The following is a 24,249-nucleotide window of genomic DNA, read 5'->3' on the forward strand; positions in this document are numbered from 1 at the left end:
TCCCCCAAAGCACGCAGTAAGAGTCTGCACGGCGGGCCCCATCCTCCTGCTCCAGGGTCTGTGAGGGGGAGGGCAGGCTCTTGCTGCAGGAGGAGGAAGTCGGAGGGGCTCCTGGATGCGGTTTGCCTGTGGGTTTACACGTTTATAAACATAACCTATGGGCCCGAACTCCAGTTTGGAAGCGCCCTCAGCGACCCCAGGCGAACAAAAGCCACCTCTCATCCAGGCTGAGGGCCTGCTGTCCCGGAGGCCCTGTGCAGGCAGAATCCATGGTGGCATCTGACCCCAGCACAGGCCCGCTCAGGAAGGAGGCCTACAGTGAGCCTTGCTGTTGGCGTCTGCTCGCTGCCTGGGAGGTGGCATCTGTCCCAAGCACTGCCTACCCGATGCCCCGCCCACCCTGTCTGAGCCCCGCTCCTGGGCCTGCAGCTGACAGGGAGCTGGGAGGTGGGTCTGGGGAGACCCAGTCCCTGGAGCTGGACGTGGAGAAGACAGCAGGTACAGCCCAGGTCCCTTCATGGCCCAGAGCAGGAAGGGGCGTCGGTAGGCTCTTCTGTGAAGGGCCCGATGGTGAGTCGTTTAGGCTTTGCTGGCCGTACAGTCTCCAGAGCAGCCGCAGACAGACGCAGATAAACGCACTGGACAGTGGAGTGCGCTGACCCTCCCACCCCCAAGGTCATGGCACTCTGTCAGCAATAGTCCTGGGTCCCGTCTCCAGGACAGGTCGAAAGGGCATCCCCACCCTCTGTCCCCAGCGGGGGAGGCCGACATCACCACAAAGGAGGCTCAGCCCCGGCCAGCCCCAGGGTCACGTCTGTCACATTCGGGGGAGCCTGGCCCCGAGCCCCAAGAGTCAATGCTGACCTCCTCAGGGAGCCACCTGTGGCCACAGTGCCCAGGAGGGCGTCCAGGTGAGCCACGGGGAGGCTCAGAGACCTGGGCCCATCCTCAGCTCCGGGCATCCTCCTGCCAACTGGCCGTGACCGTCTCCGCCCTCCCAGGACAATAGAGGAGAGACGTGCAGATGCTTGGCCAGGGTCTCGGGCCGTCGTGGGGGGCACAGTTACAGCCAGGGGTGCAGTGCGGGAGGGTGGGAGGGCTCTGGGAAGGGGCCTGGAGTGGCTGTGCCTCTTTCCCATCTGGGAACCTGTGTTCCCCTGTAGGTGTGACGAGAGCTGCTTGAGCTGTGAAGGCTCCAGCAGGAACTGCAGCCGGTGTAAGACAGGCTTCACACAGCTGGGAACCTCATGCATCACCAACCACACATGCAGCAATGGTGAGCATGGATGGGTGACGGCCCCGAGCCACCTCGGGGCTGCCCCGGGCAGAAGAGAAAGGAAAAGAAGATTCAGGGACCGCAGTCCCTTGGACAGCCCTGTGGCCCCTCCTCTCAGTGACCACTTGGCTCTCCCCTGGGCCTCCTCCCTTCCCTTTAGGCCTCTCACACTGACCAGAGAGGCATCTCCACCACCAGCGCAGCTAGTGTGGGTCGGTCCGTTGAGTAACTCTTACAAATGATTCTGTTCTCGTACCGTTCCCACTCTCCTACCGTAAGCCCAAGGTGGTCTGGGTGTGGTGACATGCGTTAGGAGAGGCCAGACCTTGGAGATCAAAGTCAGGAGGCCTGCAGGCTCTCAGCCTCCCTGAACATGTGTCAAGGCCCGCATGTCCATGGGAAGGACCTGCCTCTGTGCTGTGGGAGAGCCCTGGTGCTCTAAGCCAACGGGGAGAGGCAAGGATGGGCTGTGAAAACAGGAGTTCAGAGGAGACCAATTTGGGGATTCCGGGCAAGAGAAAGTTTGGCAGAGGACTCTGGCCTGGAGACTCAGTGCAGGGGGCCGTGGGCAGACGTGCCGTGGCGAGAAGGAGCCTCCATGGCTCAGCAAGCCTAGGGAGGAGCAGCCTGGGGCTGGCTCTGGGCGCTGTGAGCTGGCAGGTGTGCAGGAGAGGGGAACCGCCAGTGCCATGCTGTCCGTGGGCACGGAGCTGGCACCGGCCCCAGCCTGGCAGAGCGTGAAGCCCGCAGAGAGCACTGTGGGCACGCCCTGTGGACCACAAGGTGGTTTTCTTGGCTTGCAGAATTATGTCCCTTCAAAGGCCAGGAAGCTCCTGCTTTAGGAAGCCACCTCCTCGGGTTATGATCCAGCCCGAGAAAGTGAGACTGTCCCCGGGGGGGTCTCCCGGTTCCCATGAATGGCAACATCCTCAAAAGCCAGCTGCCGGGGGGAGGGGCCAGCCTCCATGGCTCTTCCCTTCCCCCTCAGCCTTTCCCTCTTGGTGATCCCCTTCCTCCCCCATTTGGTGTGTCCCCGGGATCATGGCGTAGCCTCCATCCTGCCCCCGCCAGGCCTGACCCCATCTTCCTCCCAAGTCCCCCAGCACAGCTGTCCAGGAAGAGGAACAGGGACCACGAGGGCTCCCTGGCACAGCCCAGGTGTCCCCAGGCCCTGCCCACTCCCCTGCCACCCCGAGTCCGCTTTTGTCTCCCAGACTCAGCTCTGGCCTCTGCCGTGCCAGGCCCGCCACACATCACGGGGGTGACTGGGAGGGCTGCCGCCCCTGCTCCCCCTATGACCCCAGCAGAGTGGGGTGATGGGAACAATCCTAACTGGCCCCCAAATCTGACATGTCTCTCCTTTCTCCTTCCCGGGGGCCCAGCCGATGAGACCTTCTGTGAGATGGTCAAGTCTAACCGGCTCTGCGAACGCAAGCTCTTCATCCAGTTCTGCTGCCGCACCTGCCTCCTGGCCGGGTAGGGGCGCCCGGCCGCCCGCACAGGGCAGGGCCCCTCCTGTCTGTCCGTCCACCTTCCTCCAGGCTGTCGGCCAGAGTCCATTTCAGGAGTGGTGCCCTGCATCTGACAGCTTTATCTCCCCAGGAGCGAGGTCCTTCCGCGGCATCTCTGGGTGCCCAGGCCAGGTGGGTGAGGGCTTCGAGGAGGTGTCGGCGATGGCCTCTCACACCCTGCTTGCTGGCTCCATTCTTCTGGCTAACTCACAACGGGAACAGAACGAATTCCAGGAATCCACAGCTCCGGCTTCAGAGCAGCTTCTGGGACCATAAGTTTACTGAATCTTCGAGACCAAAGCAGAAAGGCAGGATGCTTGGTGCATTGCTCTTCTCCCCGTGCTTTTGGGCAGCCCGCAGACCCCTGGGCTGTGCCCCTGCGTGATGGAGGGCTGAGGGGCATACCTGCTCATCTGCCTGCCACAGTCTGGGGGACGGTTAGGTCAGACTGTAAATAAAACAGATTTCGGGGCTTCAAACGTGTGACCGCTGGGGATGGAGCATCTATTTCTGCGTAATCAGCGACTTCTGAAACTGCAGCCATGGCTTAGAAAGTCAAATCCCAAACGGATGGGTTGGAGGGACCCTCCTTCCTCTGCCGCCCTTTCCTCTGAGGGAGCTGAAGGTCCCTGGTCTCTGCATCCTGTCTGTGTCTCTGGGAGTCTCATGGCCCAGATGAACGGTCACCTCTGCCTAACACAGAGGGTCCCCAGGAGGCATCCTGGGGGCTGGCCAAAAGGTGCCCCAACGACCAAGCAATTCTTCCTACCAAAATGTAAACCCAGCCTGTGAACTGTTAATTGTCTGTCGTGTCCCATTTTGTGGAATTGCTTTGAAAATACATTGGCCCTGCTTTTCAGGAGACTTGTTCTTAAGGTGGGCACCCCTGTGTCTGTGTGTGCTATGAGCCTAACGACACGGTTGGATTTATTTTTGCCAAACCTGTGTGGGTATTTTATAAGCTACGTGTTCTAATTTTTACCGATGTTAATTATTTTGACAAATATTTCATATATTTTCATTGATATGCACAGATCTGCTTGATCAAGTCCCTTTAATATGGGAGTAACATTTGCCTTAAATTTTTTCGAGCTCGTTCTCCATTTCGTCCTGCTCCCCTCTTTGACTGTAACACATTTGACGAGTCCCCTGTCAGCTGGGGGGAGCCCAGCTGTTGTTTGTTGAATCCACAACTCCGAAAAGGAAATCCACAAAGCAAATACAGTGTTAACCCTAAATTAATAAAAGAGTTAACATTTCATGGCAAAGGAGCCTGTGTTTCTTTCCAAGGCACAACGTTGAAATGTGGATACTGGCCAGTGTGTGAAATGGCTTTATGTGTGCTTTTATTTCAAGGTCTTTGAACTTTAGCGAATAATGCTGCAGCAAAGTCGTGGGAGAATCCCAAAGTTCCAGCTCCAGGGTGTCCTTTGGCAAACAGACCCTCTTCAGGCCACAAAAGCCCAGACTGCAAGCCTCTTCACCTAGAGCTGCGAGTATGATTTCATTAGGTTACAGCTTGTCTTCCACACAGTGGCTGAAATCCCCGCACCCGTGGGCTCCGCGCTGCATGGGATTTTTACCCTGGCCTCTCTGTGAGGTCGGAGTTGTACTTACTGGGAGTCCTTTGTCTGCAAATACAGGAAATGCACCAACTAGAACTGACTTGGGAAAAGACAAAAGTTGGGGAGGGCTGTTGTTTTGGGATTCCAGGGTTGTTTCGGAATTTCAGGAAAGGTGCAGCCGGGGCTTGGGAGCCCTGGGACCAGCATTGTCACCTGGACCCTCTTCTCATTGCAGCAGTGCCTCCTCTCTGTCCACTTGATGAGACAAATGACAAGACCACTCAGAGCTCCCAAGAAAAATTGGTGCCCATCCAGCCCTCTAAACAAGATTTCTGAATCTGCTTCGGGCCCGGGTTCATCTGCCTTGCATCCGTGTTTGCCTGGTTCCACCAGCTCTGGCCACAGGGACACGTGGCCCCGGAGCCCTTCCAGTGACCGTGTGGCCAGAGGTGGGGAGCAGCATGCAGCTCTCGGAAAGCGGGGGAGGCCATGCGACCCGCCAGCTAGCTGCCGCCACAAGCAGGACTTGGCCCGAGTTGTCAATGTGACGTGATGAAGGACTGAGTGAGTGTGTTTGGGAGACAGTAGCCAGGACTGGGCAGAATATCAGTAAGAATTCAACCTCCACCAGGAGCCTGACTGAATTAAAACCAGCAGCTTGCTAAGCACCTCTGGTGCGGGGCACCATTTTAGCCCCTAGAGCTTTTTGTCCACTGAGAACTCATGGTTGAACATGTTTGCAACTGAACCAGAAATCAAGTCCTGTTATTACCAAAGGACACCACCTACAAGAAGGCCAGCGGGCAGCACATACCCGCCCGGCAGTGGCTGGGCCAGCCTGTCCCGGGGCTGGCGAGTGCAGTGCGGAGTTGAGAAGGTGTTCACAAAGGCCTAAGGACCAATCGCCCCCGTGTTCAAAGGGACTGACCACATAAAATGCCTATTTGCAAATGGTCCGACCTTAAGATGATCTGGACTCCGTTGGGGCAGGACACGTCTATGGATTTTGTTTTGCGTGATGGACTCGTGGGGCACGTCCTCTAAACCCGTCATTTCACAGACTGAGGCTCGTAGAGCTGAAGTGACTTGTCTGGGGCCGCCCACTGGCAAGGGTGCTCCATTGTGTGCCCCGGGAGGGAGGCCGGCTCTCAGCAGGAGGGATGGTCACTTCTGCAGCTGGCCAAACGCGGCCACGATGCATTCACTTTAAACTGTCTTCATTGCCAGGGGATGACATTTTTCTGACCTTGTCCCCAGAGTCTTTGGCACCTCACAGTGGTCCCCAGATGCATGTCCCCATCCCTCCCAGGCCACTGCTGGTTTTATACCTTGTACCTCTTCAAAGGGCTGGGGAGAATTGCACTTTTTACAGGAGATGCACTTATAGTGGGAAGGAGGGGTGTGAACGGAGCTTTAAATACAAAACGGCGGTGGGGGGCCAACATAGTCTAAATGTGGCCAATGATGCAGTCCGTTGAACTTGGGGGACTGCCATTCATTGCATTTAAATCATTGATAATGTGGCTGGAGGAGCCTTAAGCCTGCAAGCTTGGGGCACACTGGGGCCCCTGGGAGCAGGTGAGGGGTGGAGGTTTAGATCACAGGACGCAAAGAGGAAGGAGGTGGAGAAGTGAAGTAAAAGGAAGGTTATTTTAATAAGAACAAGCAAGGGTGATGGAAAGTAACACACCAAAGCCATTCTCTGGCATCGTAAGGTTCTGCCCGGCCGGCTGAGAGGCAGCTAGGGGCCGACTGTCATGAGAAAGGAGGAGTTTGCATCCTGTCCCAGACTTCTCGGCTGCTTTCCTTCGTGAGCCAAGGCTTTATCCGTCCTGCTGGTTGTCTCAGGCTGTCCTGACGCCCCAGGCTCTGCGGCTTGTCCATGCACGGAACAGCACCCCCTACGTGGCACAGCAGCTCCTACCACCCAAAGCTGCCCCCCCCAGCACCCTCCACTCTATATCAGCTACACTAAGGGTGGTCCTGTTGAGCAGATGGGCACCAGCGTGCCCAGAGCAGAGAACATCTCATTGCAAAGACAGTGGTTCTCACCCAGGGGGTGATTTTTGTCTCCCTGGAGACATCTGTACTGACATCTAGTGGGTAGAGGCCAGGGATGCTGCTAAACATCGTGGAATGCACAAGACAGGCCCCACAGCAAAGAATTATCCAGCCCCCAAAGGTCAACGGTGCCGAGGAGGTTGAGAAACCCTAGCCAAGAGAAATGAAATCAAAAAAGAAAACCTGTTCTCAACTTCCTAGAGATACCTTAAAATGAATAAAACCAGATATAGCTTATGTCCCTGTTCGTGTGTTGAAGCAAGGGAAACCTGTACTACTTTCCTTTTTTAAAGTAAAGAAATAAACCCTTCTGTTTTCTGTTTTGTTTTTGTTTTTTAACATCTTTATTGGAGTATAATTGATTACCCTTTTGTTTTTAATTGAATAAGAGAAGGGCTTGTCAAATCAGCTCTCTGGTCTAAGGACTCCACCTGGTGGTTCTCTCGGGAATGAAGTGAAGTTTGGATTGTTTTGTTCATTTTGAAACAATCAATCACAAGGCAAAATTACAGAAAAGTTGCAAGTACGGTACAAAGAAATGTTTTCCTGAACAATTTGAAAGTAAATTACCAATGTAATATCCTGACACCTCCTAAATACTTTAAATAATTTCCCATAAACAAGGATCTTCTATATAACCATGGGAATCAGGAAATTGGTATATTCCTACCATCAATCCTCTGACTGGATTCAAGTCTTGCCAGCTGTCCTGATAATGCCCTTAGCCAAAGGGTCCAATTTAGATCACACTCTGCATGTACTCATCAGGGCTCTAGCCTTCAATCTAGAACAGTTCCTTGGTTCTTTGACTTTCATGACCTTGAACCTTTTAAACACGACTGGCCAGTTATTTGTAGGCTGTCCCTCAGTGTGTGCTTGTCTGAGGTTTCCTCATATTTCCATTCAGGTCAAGCGTCTTTGACATGAATCTCTCCAAAGCCATTCTGTGTTCTTGTCATTGCATCCTAGTAGGTGATACAAGACTCTGACTTGTTCCATTATTGGTGGTGTTAACTTTGATCAGGTGATGAGGGTTCCCTCCCCTAAGCGCCCCCGCCCCCGGGCTATGAAGTGATGCCTGCTAAAGGATGTCCACTATCCAACATTGTGCTGACGATCCCAGCCAAAGCAATAGGGCAAAAAATAAAGAACTGGTATAAGAATTGGAAAGGCAGAAATAAAACATTCATTATTCTCAAAGAGCAGGGTTAGGCATGTAGAAAATCCAAAAGAACAGTTATAGATTAATGATTAGAATTAGTAAATGACTTCAGCAAGACTGCTGGATACAATGCCAGTATCAATTGTATTGCCACTGTAAATCAACTGTATTTCAATATACCAGCACTCAATGATTAGAAAATTGAACTTTTAAAATACAAGATACTGTTTACAACAGCATCAGAAACTATTAAATAACTAGAATAAATCTAGTAAAAGAGATATAGGACCTCTACACAAAAGCTATAAAACACTAAGAGAAACCAAAGAAGATCTAAATAAGCGTTTATGGATTGGAATACTCAATATTGTAAAGATAAGAATTCCCTTCAGGGACTTCCCTGCTTGCACAGTGGGTGAGAATCCACCTGCCAATGCAGGGGACACGGGTTCGAGCCCTGGTCCAGGAAGATCCCACATGCAGCGGAGCAACTAAGCCCATGCGCCACAACTACTGGGGCCTGCGCTCTAGAGCCCGTGAGCCACAACTACTGAGCCCACGTGCTGCAACTCCCAAAGCCCGCGTGCCTAGAGCTCATGCTCCACAACAACAGAAGCCACCGCAAAGAGAAGCCCATGCACCGCAACGAAGAGTAGCCCCTGCTCACCACAACTAGAGAAAGCCCGCACGCAGCAACAAAGACCCAACTCAGCAAAAAAAAATAAAAATTCCCTTCATCCACAGATTCAATACAATATAAATCAAAGTATGAGTTCTTTTTTAGATACAAGATTTATCTAAAATTTCTATTAAAATGCAAAGGACAATAATAACCAGGACAATGTTGAAAAAAAAGTGGCTCTTTTTTGAGGCGAATATCAAGTTTTAAAATAGAGCTTATTATTATAAAGACAGTAAGATGGTATGCAAAAAATAGGCGACTAAACCCATGGAACAGAATAGCTAGTCCAGAAGTAAATCCTCACATATTTAGACATTTGATTTATGAAAAAGGTAGCACGGCAGCACAATGGTGAAAGGATGGGCTTTTCAATAAATGGTGCTGGATCAACTGAATACCCAGATGAGGAAAAAATATATCTTGATCCCTGCCTCAGAGTATGTATGAAAATCTATTCCAGACAGATTGCAAATCCAAATGTGAAAGGGGAAACAATAAAGCTTTTAGAAGAAAAGATTTATAATTTTGGCATAGGCAAAGATTTCTTAAAGAGGACTCAAAAAAAACATTAACCATATAGGGAAAAGTTCTTATATTAGACTGTTAAAATTAAGAACTTCTGTTCACCAAAAAACAGCGTTAACAGAGTGAAAAGGCCACAGAGAGAGGGAAGATAGTCACTATACTTTTATCTCACAAGGACTTCTATCCAAAAAAAGGCACCTACAAATCAGTAATAAAGGACAGCCCAATAGAAAACCAGACAAAACACCTGAACAAACTCTTCGCAAAAGCTAATTAAATGGACAATAAATATATTTTTTTAAAAGTTCTCAACTGTGTTAGTAATCAGAGAAATAGAATGAAAACCACAATGGGATACCACTACCAACCCACCAGAACGGCTAAACTTAAAAAGACAGGCAATACCAAACGTCAGTAAGGAGGATAAACTGGTACAACCACTTTGGAAAATTAGTAGTATCTACTTAAGCTGAAAGTAAGTAAACCCTAATGGCCCAACAATTCTATTTCCAAGCATATATCAGTATATGTGTTCACTTAAAAATATATATTATAATGTTAGTAGGTGCACTATTTATAATAGCTCCAAATTGAAAATTACCCAAATGCTCATCAACACCAGAATAGACAAACTGGAATATTCACACAATGAGAAACTATATAACAACGAGAATAAATGAACTATATCTACACACAAACAGGTTAAGCAAGAGATGCGTAATGTACAATTTCATTTTGCATAAATACAAACTAGGCAAAGCCAATCTACGCAAGATGTTAGATTAGTGGTTACCATTGGGGCAAGTGTGTGGCTGGAAGAGGGCAAGAGGGGTGTTTCTGGAACGTGCAATCTCCTGTTCTTGATCTGGATGTCAGTTGCTTGGGTGTGTGTAGTTTGCAGTCTGCTGCATGTATATCATGCTTCAATAGAAAGTTCAAAAGGAATCAATTCCAGGGGAATTGGAGAGCTAAATGTGAAGGATAAAACAACTGAGCCTCTAGTAGATAACACAGAAAAACATTTTGGAGATGAGGGAAGATTTCTCAAACGACACGCACGTGCATACACATACACATAAACTAAACTATGTAAAAATTAGAAACTTCTGGTCATTAAACACCTTTTCATTAACAGTGAAAAGGTCAGTAAGCAGAAAACCCTTTCTGGGTCCCAGACCTACATGACCATAGTAAAAGTGTCCCCCCCAAGATAGGACAAAAGACACTGTCAATGGGCAGGGCTTCCTGAGCTAAGAAGTTCTTCTTCTGATGTCTGTTCTTGAATTGGACCCTTTGAAAGCTTGTTTCTTTTTCAAAATGGGAGAGGCAGTTACATTTCTTATCCTTTTGATTCAATTTACAGCCCAGATCATGATTTGGTGATTTAGGTAATAAGATGTTTTCCTAGACCAAAATGGATTATAATGGGGATGTATATGAGGACAGTATTTCCACTCCCTGTGAGGTCTTTGGTATTTAAGCAGTTTTAACCAAAAAAAAAAAAAAAAAGTGAAAGGTAAACCACAGAGTATATTCATATCCAGAATATATAAAGAAATCCCATAATGAATAATAATAATAAAAGGCAGACAACCCAATAGAAAAAGATGGGCAAAGACTTGAATGGGCACTTTGCAAAAGATATCAAGAGTGGACAACGTATACAGAAGATCCTCAACTTTATTAGTTATTAGAGAAAAGCAAATCAAAGCATTAGTGCAATACCACTACACACCCACCAGAATCGCTAAAATTATAAAGACTACAGTGCCAATGAGGCTGACGTTGAAAGTGATGGAAACCCTAACACACCACTAGAGACTGTGGAAATTATTTCAGCCTCTTGGCAGTGATCGTCAGGCATTATCTACTGATGATACCACATCCTATGTCCCATTAGCTCCACTCCTGGAGAAATTAAGATGCACGTGCATCAGATCCATGCACATGAAAATTTATAGCAGCATTATGCAGAAGAGCCCCAAACTGGAAACCCTAATGTCCATGAACAGCAAAATGGATAAGTTATGGTATGAGAGACACAATGGAATTCTATGCAACAGCAAGTAAACAAACCTCTGCTGCCTGCAACCTGGATGGATTCCAGGCACGACACAGAGCCGAAGAAACCAGGCACAAAAGCAGATTGCATGAATCTATATCAAAAGCAAGCAAAACTAATCTATGGTGTTGGATTCGCAGTTGCCTTTGGGGAAGGGTGAGGGGGGCAGGTTTTCCGAATAGTGTTCGTTTAGGAGGCCGGCGGCGGCCACGCGGGTGTGCTCACTCTGCTGCAGATTTCTGATCTGCGCGCTTTCCTGTGTACCAGGCTTCAACATGAATATCTAATTGTCTATAGAGCACAGGCCTAACCACAAATTCGACCGGGGCGGGCGACCCAGCCCCTGTCCTCACCTGGTAGGCCGGGGGCCAAAATCCGGCATCCATCACTGGACCCACGGGTGGAGTGAGGACAGTCACATCCTCCCTTTCACCTCACGGTGCACTGATGCACAAGAAAGTTCCCTTCGGGGGCTTTCACATTTTGTTAACTTGCGGACACAGCTGTCTGGACTCGGGGGCCCTACAGACCGCGGCGGCGCCAGAGGAACGGAGCCAGAACCAGAGGCGCGGCGACGCGCGCCGGACCTCCGCGGAGCCCGAGCCCGGGAGGCGGAGCCCGAGCCCGGGGGCGTGGCTCCTCGATTGCTTCGGCCTGGACGCCGCTCAGCCCGCGCACGCCGGCGGCGATTGGTGCTGCCTGGCGCGGGCGCGGGCGCGGTGCACGCTGGGACGTCGGTGCGGTGAGAGGAGCGGGCGGCGCGGCGGGCAGAAGGCGGCAGGATGGTGAAACTGACGGCGGAGCTGATAGAGCAGGCGGCGCAGTACACCAACGCCGTGCGGGACCGCGAGCTGGACCTTCGGGGTGAGTCGGACGGGGGCGGGCGGTCCGGCCTCCCCGCCCGCCAGGCGGCCTGGCCTAGCCGCGTGCGCCAGGCAGCACCGTCCCTGGGCCGTCCCTGGGCCCTTCCGAGGCGCTCCTCACCCCAGCTCCTCCCCGCACACACGGGGCCGCCGCGATGCTCCGGTAGGACCGCGGGCCTGTGCCGGGCCAGCCGGACTGGCTTCGCGGCCTGAGCCGCTGCGGGGCCGGGAAATACACGATCTAGCGGTTGCGACTCTCGTGCGGAGCGAGACGCGTTAACGTGCTGTCGTGAGAGTGTAGACAGGGTAAGGGAGCGAGGAGACGAAGTACGGGACAAAAGCGATTGTCTTCCCGACATTTGTCCCTCATTGGTTTCAGTCGTCTTTTCCCCTTTTACCAGAACATTGCAAAGAGCGGACAGTCGGAGCGAGGCTGGCGCTGCCGGGTGCCTGCGGAAGGGTTGCGGAAGCCCCCGAACTGTTAAGTTCCTGTAGTGATTTCCTCCTCGGCGTGCAGGTCGTCAGCATTTTAGGGGGCGGCTTTTCCGGGGATAAGATATTCAGTCTTGGCCTGAGATTTCGCTCCCACGGAGAAAGTGCGGTCGCCGGAGCAGCACGGCTGCGGGCTCTGCTTTCTGCTTGCTTTTTTGTTTGCTGACAAAGCCCAGTACTTTCGTTTTGTTGAAACTAAGTTTCTTAGAGAAAGGTTCAACTCAAGCGTAACCGACCGCTTTCACAGTCTTGGCACAGGTGATCCCTGCCTTCTCTCTGAGTCTGAAGTGTACCCAGCGTTGAGGAGTCTTGTTTTGGTGCAGCACTTACTTTGATGTAGCCCTTACAGCTCTGCACTGTGTACTTTCACCTTGGCTCGTTTAACTTCTTTTTTTCTCCGAGCACTTAGCACAATAATTATGCCCGTGTTAGACAAATCAGGGAGTATTTGAGTTGTCCACAGGGTGATTTACCATTGTGTGTGAACTATTGACTTTCAACTCTGGGTTTGAGCTGGGGGAGGTGAAGTAAGGGGGAACTGTCATGATATCATGAAGACATCCCAGTGAGTTCTAGGAATCGGGCCTGTGGGATGCAAAAGAGGTTGAGAGCTGTTGTCCACCATGTGTGAACAACGTTTGGACGCTGACAGTTAAGCAGCTCACAGCGTAACCTCTTAGGCCACTTCACTAGCTCTGGGGCCTTGCTTAGAGCAGCATGAGGCACCTTGTAAATATTCTTGAAAACTGTAAGGTACTAGTTACTGATAGTAAGTATTCTCATCATTACTGCCCTTGTCACCATCGCCATCTTCATGTCCACTGCTAGACTATAAGCTTCATGGCAGCTGGGACTTGTGACTGTCTTGTTCCTTGTACTATGTGCCAGTACCTTGGCAGTGTCTGGCAACGGCATAGGTGCTAGGTAAACACTTTTGGAAGGAACATTAGCTGTGAATCCAATTATATGAAATGCTGCTAATGTTTTAGGTGCCTTTTAATTATATTAATACTTGTGTGGGTGTTTTTTTTTCCCCTCCTTTTTGCAGGGTATAAAATTCCTGTCATTGAAAATCTAGGCGCTACCTTAGACCAGTTTGATGCCATTGATTTTTCTGACAATGAAATCAGGAAACTGGATGGTTTTCCTTTGTTGAGAAGACTGAAAACATTATTAGTGAACAACAACAGAATATGGTAATTGTCTACTAGTGGAAAGTAGCTTTTTCCCCCTAGAGTAAATGTTGCAGAGTTCCCTGAAGAAGTTGCAGTATACACTGCCAGTTAAACCTACATATTTCTTTTTTTTTCTTTTTAACCTACATATTTCTTAAATGGAAAATGAGCTGCACTTGTCCCATACAGATCCAGAGATTAATTTGTCATTGGTCTAGTCTTATTTGCATTTATTCAGAAATCTTGTGTGTGTATATATATATATATGTTCGTGGTAAGTTTCTAATTTAAGTTAAAAACATGCTGCTTTGTACATATTTTGGCTGATTTCTAAAATAATTAAAATTATCAGAGGGGCCATATTAAAGAGATAACATAAAATTCAGCAATTATATTTTTGACTAAACATCTCATTCTACCTCAAATCTCTGCTATTTGTTTTTCTTTAACTGCAGCTGATTTTTAGAATATTGCTTATTGAAATTAAGATCTGTTTTTTGACCCACGTTCATCATCTCTGTGAATTTTGTTGGAGAAAAGTTATTAAAGGTCTATAGACAATGTCTTTAAGAAGTTCTGGGTGTTGAGTTGCTTTTTTTTAATAGGTGTATTTCTCATGAGTTAACTATTCTGTTGTGGTTTGGTTGGTGTATCTTGTGCTTGAGCTGTGAATGCAGAACCACTTGTATTTCTGTGCTACCTGCACACAAGTCCTGAGATGAGCAAAGTAAGTCTATTTACACAGGACTTTCTCTTTGTCTTAGGTCTCATTAGATAGTGTAGCAGTGGAAAGAGCCCTCGGCAGCTTTCAGGAGGCATTTCAGGAGGCATGGGTTTTAAAATCATCCCACTTCTGTGACCTCAGACAAGCTTCCGCTTTGTGCCTCATTTTCTTTCTGTTAGAGTGTTGGAAGAAACATCTCTAAGGTTCTTCCCACTTTGAAGTCCTCTGGGCAAGGGCTTAGATGAAGTTGTTAGCTTACTTAATTTTTACTTTCATTAAGATTTTTTCTTTTTATTTTAGCCGTATAGGTGAGGGACTTGATCAGGCTCTGCCCTGTCTGACAGAACTCATTCTCACCAACAACAGTCTTGTGGAATTGGTAAGTTGAACAGGGGAAAAATGTATTTGCAGGGAGGAGTTAAAGGTACTACATGCCTTTTATAGAAAACTTGGAAAATCCAGAAAATTATCTCATCATCCTTTTTCTTTTCTTAATTAAGTCAGAAAATGGGCCTTCTTTGGTTATGTGTTGCAAATATCTTCCCACTCTCTAGCTCACCTTTTGACTCTCTTAGGGTCTTGATAGAGAAGTTCCTAATTCAAGCATAATCCATTTCATCAGTCTGTTGTTATTAGTACTTTTGAGTTCTGTTAAGCTTCCCCTACCCCAGGGTCATAAAGAAACTCACATATTCTGTTTTCTAGAATCGCAGTGTCCAGTATGGTAGCTACTAGCCACAAGTGGCTACTTTGAATTAAGATATACTAGAATATAAAATACACTACAGATTCTAGAGAGTTAGTACAAAAAAAGAATATAAACTATCAATAATTTTTTTAAACTGACATTGAAATGGTAATATTTTGGAAAATAGGTAAAACAATGTATTATTAAAATTAGTTTCTTCTGTTTTAATGTCACTACTAGAAAATTACATATGTGACATACATTAAATTTTGTTGGAGAGTTTTATTCAAGAAATTATTGTTTTACTCCACATTTAGATCAACGATCCATTTGAAATCTGTTTTTTCTTTTTTAAAAAAACATTACACTTTGTTTCTTTATTTTTTTATAAATTTATTTATTTATTTTATTATTTTTGGCTGCATTGGGTCTTCGTTGCTGCGTGTGGGCTTCCTCTAGTTGTAGTGAGCGGGCTTTGTATTGCAGTGGCTTCTCTTGTTGTGGAGCATGGGCTCCAGGTGCACGGGCTTCAGTAGTTGCGGCTCACAGGTTAGGTGCCCCTCAGCATGTGGGATCTTCCCGGACCAGGGCTCAAACCTGTGTCCCCTGCATTGGCAGGTGGATTCTTAACCACTGTGCCACCAAGGAAGCCCCTGAAATCCAGTTTCTTATAAGATAGGGGGCAAGTTTCATTTTCTCTATTTGGATATGCTTATTTTTATGCTTTTTAAATTTCTACTCTGTGTATAATTTTTAACAAAATTGAACTTATACTATACATTGTTTTGCAACCTAAATTTCTCAAATACTGGATGTTTAAGTTCATATGATATAACTTGATTTTAGGTTATTATGCCCTTAACCCCTCCCTTCCCTATTTCCCTGATTGTTCCTTTCCTGGTGGATGAGGTCTATAAGCTTCTTTCAGATTCCCAAAGGAGTACTTGACTCCAAAAGTAAGAAAGCACTGATCTGAGGGCATGTCCTTTCTAAACTATATGGGGTATGTGCGTTCATAGGGAATGTGTGGCATGATGGGGGCAGTATATTCTGTGTGTTGTAATTGTGTTTAAAGCTGTTTGCAAAGATGAAGGCTGTTTGTCCGATCAGTCACTGAAAGAGGTATATTAAAATTCTACATGATAGTGGATTTGACTGTTTCCATGGAGTTCTGTCAATTTTAGTTTTATATATTTTTAGGTTATTTTATTTGATATATCCAAATTTTATGTATCTTACTGATGAAATAAACCTTTTATGTGTGGTGACCCTCTTTACATCTTATTAGTGCTGTTTTACCCTGGTTGTCTATTTTATCTGCTGCAGTATACCAAAACAAGCTTTCTTTCAGTTAGTATTTGCATAATCATTTTTTTCATCCAAACTTTACATTGTTTTTCTGTACTTATATTTTAGATTTGTCTCTTGAAAACAGCATATGATAGGATCCTTTTTTTAAATCCTGTCTGAAGTCTGACTTTTAAATGCAATAGTCTGTTTATGTTTAATGTAATACTGGTATATTTGAGTTTATCGTCTTTCTTTTCTAGAATTTTTTATTTGTTCCATCTATCTGCAATTTTTTTTCTCTCCTGTATTGCTTGCTCTCTTTTTTTTGGCATTCCACTTCTCCTTTTGATAGTTTAGAGATTAACTAATTATTAAATAGACTCTGTTTCTATTCTTAGCATCCTAGGAATTAGCACACCCGTATTTATCCAAGTGTAAAGCAGTTAACCAGCAACTCTACCTCCTGAATAATGCGGCACCTTAACCTCTCACCCCACCCCCCACCGTGAAGACATCACTGTGTTTTGCACAGTCCGTATGTGTGTCTGTGTGTGTGACTAAAGTTACTGTTCTTCCTTTCTTTTGGTTTTTGCAGCTTTATTGAAGTATAATGGACAGATAAAAATTATATATGTTTAAGGTGTACAATGTGAAATTTGATATATGTATACATTGTGAAATGATTACCACAGACTAACATATTCACCACTTCACCTAGTTACCTTTTTGTGTGCTCAATAACACTAACACAGGGAAACCTTAGGATCAAGACAAATCAAAAATATTCCAAATGAGTCTGATTCATGTTAAATATTTCCTGTCTCAGTGACTAACAGGCCATCTTAAAACCAGTCCTAACTCCTTTTGGAAGTCTTCTTCTGTTACCCACATGAAAGGTAATGTAAGAATTTTGATTGGTGATTCAAGATTGCTAATTCTTATTAGGTAGTTCTCCCCATTAGTCAGAGATCAGCCATGCCAACTTGGAGGTCTCACTTGGATTCTCACAAGAATACTTGAGATCTACTTTTTTATCATATTGAGTACACCATATGTTATTTTTAACTACAGTCGCAATGTTGTACCTGAAATCTCTAGAACTTACTTATCTTATAACTGAAAATTTGTGCTCTTTAATCAATAGCTCATCTCCCCTTTCCTCCACCCCCCAGCCTCTTGTAACCACCATTCAACTCTGTTGCTGTGAGTTGGACTTTTCTTGAGATTCCACATAAAAGTGAGGTCAGGCAATATTTGTCTTCCTTTGTTCCTTTTTGGATTGTTCTTTAGATTTCCTTTAGTGATGGTGTGCCAGTAGCAAGCTTTAGAGCGCCCTCCCATGCTGTTGTGAGGTATTTAAAAGTGGCAGCTTTCTGAGCACCTGGCTGTGTTGCCCTCCCCTGCTTTTACTTGTACTTTTTTCCTCCTTGTCCCTCTTGGCCCTGTCCCACTCAATTCAGATCTGTTCTAGCAGTTTCTCCTCCGTGTCAGGCTTTGTTCTGGAAAGGGCACAGTTTCTGGTGGAGTGAAGTCCCAGATTCCTCGAGCCCTTCAGGCGTCATCACACACTTAATGTGTTCATTATTGGGACATGCCTATCCTTTGCCTATCCTTTCTCAAACTGGGTACCTGTCAGTCGCTTTGGAGTTCTCGGGTCTGTTGGACGCCTCTCTGCCTTTCCTCTCTTCTTCCTGTATGGATGTTGTCACCAGGCAAGTCATGTAGCTCTCACAGTAGTTTGTCCTCACTGGCTCCTGTGTTAGGTTCTTGCCAGAGTACCTTTTCATCTAGTTTGCTTGTAGTTGACCATATGTTTTGGTTTTCCTATCCTTGTTGCACTGTGTTTTATGACATAATTTGGGAAGATTCAAAAGCTAACCTGCCTTCTTCCCATATATGTTTTTTTTTTAACTGTACTCCTTGTCCTTGAAATTTTTATTTGAAGAGATTTGGGGGCGCCTAGAATAAAGGTGCCTTCCCTCAAAGATGACATACCCGTGTTGCTCCCAGGTACCAGCAGGAAAAACCACCTTACACCAAGATCACAGTTTGAGGTTCCCTATGTGAACAACTTGCTCAAAAGTCACAGAAGTTTTCACATTGCTTTCTTTTCTCAGTCACTGCTTTAAGCTCAGTAGTCCTTTTAAATTTGCTACAGTAAATGATTTTTTTTTCCTTTGGTCTCTTCTGCTGTTGAGACAGAAACAGTTGTGGCCAAGATATTAAGTTTAAGAAGCTCAAATTTATGAACCAGTGTATTCAGTAGAAACGTACCAAGCATCTGTGATGTGCTAGCGTTGTGCGCTTCTGCGGCAGGAAAAACAAATAAATGCATAAAAGACAAGATCAGTCCTTGCTCCAAAGGCATCCACCATTCCACAGTATCAAAATGGGGTGTGGTATTCGTGTTCTTACCTGTGGCTGTTATTTTACAGGGTGATCTGGACCCTTTGGCATCTCTCAAATCATTGACTTATCTAAGGTATGGAAATTATTTGTGGTGGTGACAATAAAGTCTTTTAAAATAACACCATTACCAGCCTTGATCTTAAAGTCATCAGTTAGTAAAAAGTACCTTTAAAAAACAAGTATTGAAAGTATTTCCTTTGGGCTCTGTTAAAATTTCCCTAGTGTTAAGTTCTTATGACATTGAAATGTGAAGAATAGTGAACTTTTCCTTACTTCATGGACTCATTAGATTTTATTAAAATGGACCTCTTGAAAGCTATGCTGTGAACAACATTGGCATTGTATTGTTCCTTTTCTTGTAGTATTCTAAGAAATCCTGTAACAAATAAGAAGCATTACAGACTATATGTGATTTATAAAGTTCCACAAGTCAGAGTACTGGATTTCCAGAAGGTGAAACTAAAAGTAAGTATTACTCTGTTGTAAGTCATTATAGATTGGTGTGTTTTCCTTTATACTTTTGTTACTGACTTTTTAAATGGCGCAGTGATTTTTATCATTGGTTTATAATGAGAATGGGGAGGGGATGCTAAGTCAATTTTCCCATACGGTGTTTATGGTGGGACTTTGAGTTCCGGTTGTCTTGTGCGGGGCTGGCCTTTCTAGAGGTGGCACAGCCTCAGAGCCGCCGTGGGCACTGTCACAGCAGACGGCCTACTTAGATGCACTCCCTGTGGGGAGTGTAAGGTAATCCACGTTTCAGTACCTTTAATTGTTAGAATGATTTTCCCTTTATTGAGGGATTTTTTTTTTTTTTAACCCTCTTAGTTCCTTGAGAGCCCCTCCTTGAAACTCGGAGAGGGAACTTTCTTCAAGGACCTTCACCAGAAAGGCGACCACTGTGTCTCCTTTTACTTTGAAATTGGCTTTGTGGTATTTTCACCAGCCCAGAGTATTCCAGGAGAGTTTTCTTCCATGTTTTCTGAGGAATGCATCTAAATGCATGTGGTATTCCTATTTCCATTAACTGTGTGTGTGGTGTCGCTGTAGGAGCGTCAGGAAGCAGAGAAAATGTTCAAGGGCAAACGGGGTGCACAACTTGCAAAGGATATTGCCAGGAGAAGCAAAACGTAAGATCCGGATATCCAACTTCACTCCACTTCACCTTCAGAAACATTATCTGTCTGGCATTTTGCCTCCTGCAAAATGAAATGAAACACCTGTGACTAATACAGTACTAAATTTGCGTGATGATGATCCATGACCATCAGTGGTCCATGTATCACATGAGATTTCTACCAGATTAGCAGAGCAAATATTTCAGTATTCAGTCTTAGTGTGATATTATATACATACTCCTTTCTCTGTAGGAAGATGAACTGGGTGGTGTTTCTGAAGGAGAGAGTTTCTTGTATCAGTTTGTTAACAAAGATAAGATACTACACTGGTTGAATTACTTTCAAAAGCTTTTGAAAGTAAAAGAGAAGCAATTTCTATTGGTCTGGATTTGACAGTTTTGTACTTCCCTCCCAAGTTTCAATCCAGGTGCTGGTTTGCCAACTGACAAAAAGAAAGGTGGGCCATCTCCAGGGGATGTGGAAGCAATCAAGGTAATCATGTGTTAGGATTCTTGGACTGGAGTGAGCTGTTATGGGTTTAGGACACAAAATTATGTAATAACCCAAGTAATAAACACTGCAAAATTTCCCCACAATTGTTAGAATCCAGCTGTATTTTTGTGTAAGGAAAAACTAGCTTAAAGATATCATTTGACCAGACTTTGACTTGAATTAATTATATGAGCCAAAGTGGAGGCAACTCTGGTCTTTCTCATTTTCCCAGGATGTGTTTATTTGAACAGTTAGTTACCTTTGCATGCTGTCTTAGTTTTTACTTTGAAGGATTTGCTACCTGAAAGATCCTGCTCGATGAGAGATCCTAATTTTATAATACTGCCTCCTAAATTATCCAGTAGCATAATTCCAAATAGGTACTTCAATTAGCTAAGATTTTAGGACACGAGCAGCGATTATTTGCTCTCTTATAATAGGATCTGCAGCTGTTTACCAATTTTGGAAATTTATGATTCGGATTTGGGGTTGATTTCACTGTGCCAGTAAAATTCTTCCCCCAACAAAGAAGTATTTCATATTCCAACTCAAAAAGATGGTGTGAATTCCTGTGAGTGTTTTCTGGGTGGTGGAGGCTTAGATGAAAGTAACTGTCCATCTCCATTGTCTCCTGGCATCCAGAATGCTATAGCAAACGCATCAACTTTGGCTGAAGTGGAGAGGCTGAAGGGCTTGCTTCAGTCTGGTCAGATACCTGGCAGAGAACGCAGATCAGGTAACAATGTTCTGTCTTTATTTCCAAATTAATGGTACACTTGGAGTGATTGCAAAACAGTTTAGATGCTACAACCCAAGAATGCTAGAATAGTGCCTCATTACCATCTAATCTAATCCACACAAAATGCCTTTAAATGCTCTTTGAAGATAAATCATTTGTTAAAGAATGTTATGTCATAGGACTCTAGGGTTTTTGTAAAAGTTGAGACAAACATTATTTCATAGCCATGGAATGAAAGGGAACAGTGGAGGTGACCATGTTGCCTTTGACCTCTGACCATGTAGGCTAGCTTAGCAGATGAGGACACAGGCTCCAGAGCCAGACAGGCTGAGGGTCGGAGCTTAGCTTCACCAGTTCTGTCCTTGGGTAAATTTCTTAATCTCCACTTAATCTTAAATCTGTGTCCTTATCTTTAAATCTGAGATAGTGATAATGGTAACCTCAAAAGGTTGTTGGGAGGACTAAGTAAGATACTTCGTATGTAGCACTGAGCATAGGGTGTGAGCCGTTCTGATAGTAAATGCCAGCTTTGTGTCAGGCAAACTGGTGGACACTTGGGTATAAAGTGAAAACTACCCCAGACCGTGCATATTACAAGTTTGATATGAATATAACTAGGACCTCTGTCTAGACTGGCAGCTCAGGGAAAGTTTCCTTGGGGAAATAATGTTGGAACTGAAGCTAAAAACGAGTAAGACGTTAATTAGACCAGTGGTTCTCATCCGTGTGGTCCTTGGGCCCCTGGGGCGCACATTTCTGGTTTCCTGGGTGACGATGGAACGGGGGTGCATAAAGCACCTCTGTGCCTACGTGGGTGGTTGGCTCCCTGCACTTGTGCTGGCTCAGGTGAGAGGCAGCGTCACCAACGTGAAGTGAGCTTGCCACTTCAAGGAGAGCAGCTAGTATTTGTTACCAATGATAATATTCAAAATTTCAAGCAGAAATTAAAAGCTGGGAAACTTTTTTTCCACAATTGTAACCTTGACAGTTGCCCAGTACTTCCAGACTTCTCTGTGGAAATTGTTGCTATTAATGAATGATTTTTTTTATATAACATATAAAGAAATGGGTCAACATTTGGAAGACCTGCATAACTCAGTGAGCAACGTTTTCCAAATGATGTTACAGAGTCATGCATGCATAAATGATCCATTCAGAGTACAGAATAAACCGGTGGATTTTCAAGTCAGAGAGTATGAAAAGTTCACTGATAAGGCTTCAGACTCCACACTGCAATCTAACCTTTAAGAAACTACCACTTTCAGGACTTCCCTGGCAGTCCAGTGGTTAAGACTTGGCTTTTACTGCTGTGGGCCTGGGTTCAGTCCCTGGTCGGGGAACTAAAATCCCACAAGCCAAGTGGCGTGGCCAAAGAAAAAAAAAAAACTACCACTTCTGTCAAGTTTGGGCATAGTATCAGAAAAGAATATCCACAACTGCCTGCAAAGACTATTAAAATACTCCTCCCTTGTCTAACTGCATGTCTGTGTGAGGCTGATTTTCTTCATACCCTTCAATCAAAACAACATACTGTAGCAAGTGGAATGATGAAGTCAGTACAGGGGTCCAGCTGCTATTTGGCAGACATTACAGAGATGGGCAAAAATAGAAAACAATGCCGACTTTCTCACTAAATATTTTTGTTTTAGAAAATATTGGTATTGTTATATTTTATAAAAATATAAACATTGTTACTATATAATAGATTTATTGTTTTAATGAATTACTGTTTTTTAAAATACTTTTAATTTCTAACATACTGTCGATAAACGTAATCTATTTAAACCAAAGCTCTTTGGGTCCTAAAACTAAAGTATTTGAGAACCCTTGAACTAGACAAAGGCAGAATGGCATTCTCGGGGGAAGGAAGTGCACTGGCAGAAAACCTGTGATAAGAGAGCCTTGCACACTTGGACTGAAGGAGGACAGTGTGAGCCAAGGTCAAGGGATGGGGGGGAATGTGGTGAGACGGGCAGCAGAGTGAGCTCTCAAGTCCAGCCCCTCGGGGGACTGCAGGCCTCGTGCTGGAGGAGGTCTGCGGTCCTGAGAACAATACAGGTCTGTCGAAGGCATTCAAGGCTCCCTGGTAGCAGCTTGGGGAAGGAAGCTGTATCTAATTACTTATTGGGACTGCAGTATGACAAAATTACTGAATTAATTTGCTTCCCCTAAAGTGTTTTATTTGGCCCTTAGGCTAGCTTGGGATTTTTCAGTGTCATCTAAACATGCGGGCACATTGAGGAGAGGAAGATGGGGATTGTTCCTGGTTCTGTCAATTTCAGTGGGCCCAGGCTTCTGAGTAGCACTTCCTGTATCTAGAAATGTAATGTTTGGGTCTAACTAGAAACAAACATGAGAAATTTTCCCTAACATTGACAGGGTTAAAACATTTCCTTTATCAGAATACATTGACTAAAATATCTGCAATAAATTGTTGACAAATAACAACCGTTTCATTGTTGTTGCCATATTTTTCTTAATTTAGAGACATAGTCACTAACTGACTATCCTCAGCATGTGGTAGGTATTCCCCCCCCGCCGCCCTTTTTTTTATTTTTTTGAGTGTTGCCAGTTTCTTTGCCCATAGTAGTGGCAAGAACAAAACACAAAGTATAAGCTTTTTATCTTTATAAAAAATGAGTTATCAGGGCTTCCCTGGTGGCGCAGTGGTTGAGAGTCCGCCTGCCGATGCAGTGGACACAGGTTTGTGCCCCGGTCCGGGAAGATCCCACATGCCGTGGAGCGGCTGGGCCCGTGAGCCATGGCCGCTGAGCCTGCGCGTCCGGAGCCTGTGCTCTGCAACGGGAGAGGCCACAGCAGTGAGAGGCCCGCGTACTGCAAAAAAAAAAAAAAAAAAAAAAAAGAGTTATCAGCTTGACCAGAATGGGTTAGAATGGCAGGCAAAGAGTTTGACTTTCATAAAACACCTTTGTGACCCTTCCCCTTAGGAACTGACAATCTTTTCCAATACCTGCCAAAGACAGATGGTCTCCAGACCCTAAACTCCTCAAGGCAGAGGCTGCTATTGGGCTTTTGTACCTTGCCCAGGGCCTGGCACACCGCAGCCTCATGGATGGGCGCTCACACACTGAGCAAGCACGTTCTCTAAAATTGATATGACTTCGGGCTTTGTGTTTTTCTCTAGGCCCCACTGATGATGGTGAAGAGGAAATGGAAGAAGACACAGTCACAAATGGGTCCTAAGCAGGGTGGCCTCTAAGGATCTCAGGACATATAATAGTCCACTTCAGACAGGTCCTGCTTTTTGAATAGCCTTGTTTGTGTCAGCAAAGTAGAGTTCATAAGCATTGTTGAAATGCTTAAGACTGCCGGTAATTTTGTAATAAAAATTTTGAAATCTAAATGCCAGTTTTCTATCAATAGTGCAAATAAAGGACACTGCTGTGGATTGCAC

General features: G+C 45.5%; 2 protein-coding genes across 4 annotated transcripts in view; both read left to right on the top strand.

Annotated features, from left to right (window-relative positions):
- Positions 1-4,046, top strand: part of PCSK6 (proprotein convertase subtilisin/kexin type 6) — a 194,599-nt gene extending 190,553 nt beyond the window's left edge. For both annotated transcript variants that reach the window (XM_060097521.1, XM_060097522.1), the window contains 2 exons: positions 1,164-1,276; positions 2,659-4,046. In XM_060097521.1, the coding sequence (XP_059953504.1) occupies positions 1,164-1,276; positions 2,659-2,756 (211 nt within the window). In that variant the 3' untranslated portion in view covers positions 2,757-4,046. The remainder of the gene's footprint in view (positions 1-1,163; positions 1,277-2,658) is intronic.
- A 7,489-nt stretch (positions 4,047-11,535) lies between these two features.
- On the top strand, positions 11,536-24,248 carry SNRPA1 (small nuclear ribonucleoprotein polypeptide A'). 2 transcript variants are annotated; one of them, XM_060097523.1, is made up of 9 exons: positions 11,537-11,708; positions 13,248-13,395; positions 14,399-14,477; positions 18,512-18,558; positions 18,848-18,950; positions 19,536-19,615; positions 20,020-20,095; positions 20,738-20,831; positions 23,980-24,248. In XM_060097523.1, exons 1-9 carry the CDS (start codon positions 11,627-11,629, stop codon positions 24,036-24,038), a joined length of 768 nt encoding a protein of 255 aa, XP_059953506.1. In that variant the 5' UTR covers positions 11,537-11,626; the 3' UTR covers positions 24,039-24,248. The 2 variants fall into 2 exon arrangements, with proteins under 2 accessions (XP_059953507.1, XP_059953506.1); XM_060097524.1 differs by lacking the exon at positions 19,536-19,615 and having other exon boundaries at positions 11,536-11,708; positions 20,000-20,095.
- Position 24,249: the final 1 nt, after the last annotated feature.

The sequence above is a fragment of the Mesoplodon densirostris genome, chromosome 4 (genome assembly GCF_025265405.1).
Source record: "Mesoplodon densirostris isolate mMesDen1 chromosome 4, mMesDen1 primary haplotype, whole genome shotgun sequence".
Lineage (NCBI taxonomy): Eukaryota > Metazoa > Chordata > Mammalia > Artiodactyla > Ziphiidae > Mesoplodon > Mesoplodon densirostris.

Coding starts and splice junctions, on each gene's coding strand:
- SNRPA1 (XM_060097523.1), top strand. CDS start 11,627: ATGGTGAAACTGACGGCGGAGCTGATAGAGCAGGCGGCGCAGTACACC. Junction 14,478..18,511: donor ACAACAGTCTTGTGGAATTG/GTAAGTTGAACA, acceptor GTTATTTTACAG/GGTGATCTGGACCCTTTGGC. Junction 20,096..20,737: donor GGGATGTGGAAGCAATCAAG/GTAATCATGTGT, acceptor CCTGGCATCCAG/AATGCTATAGCAAACGCATC.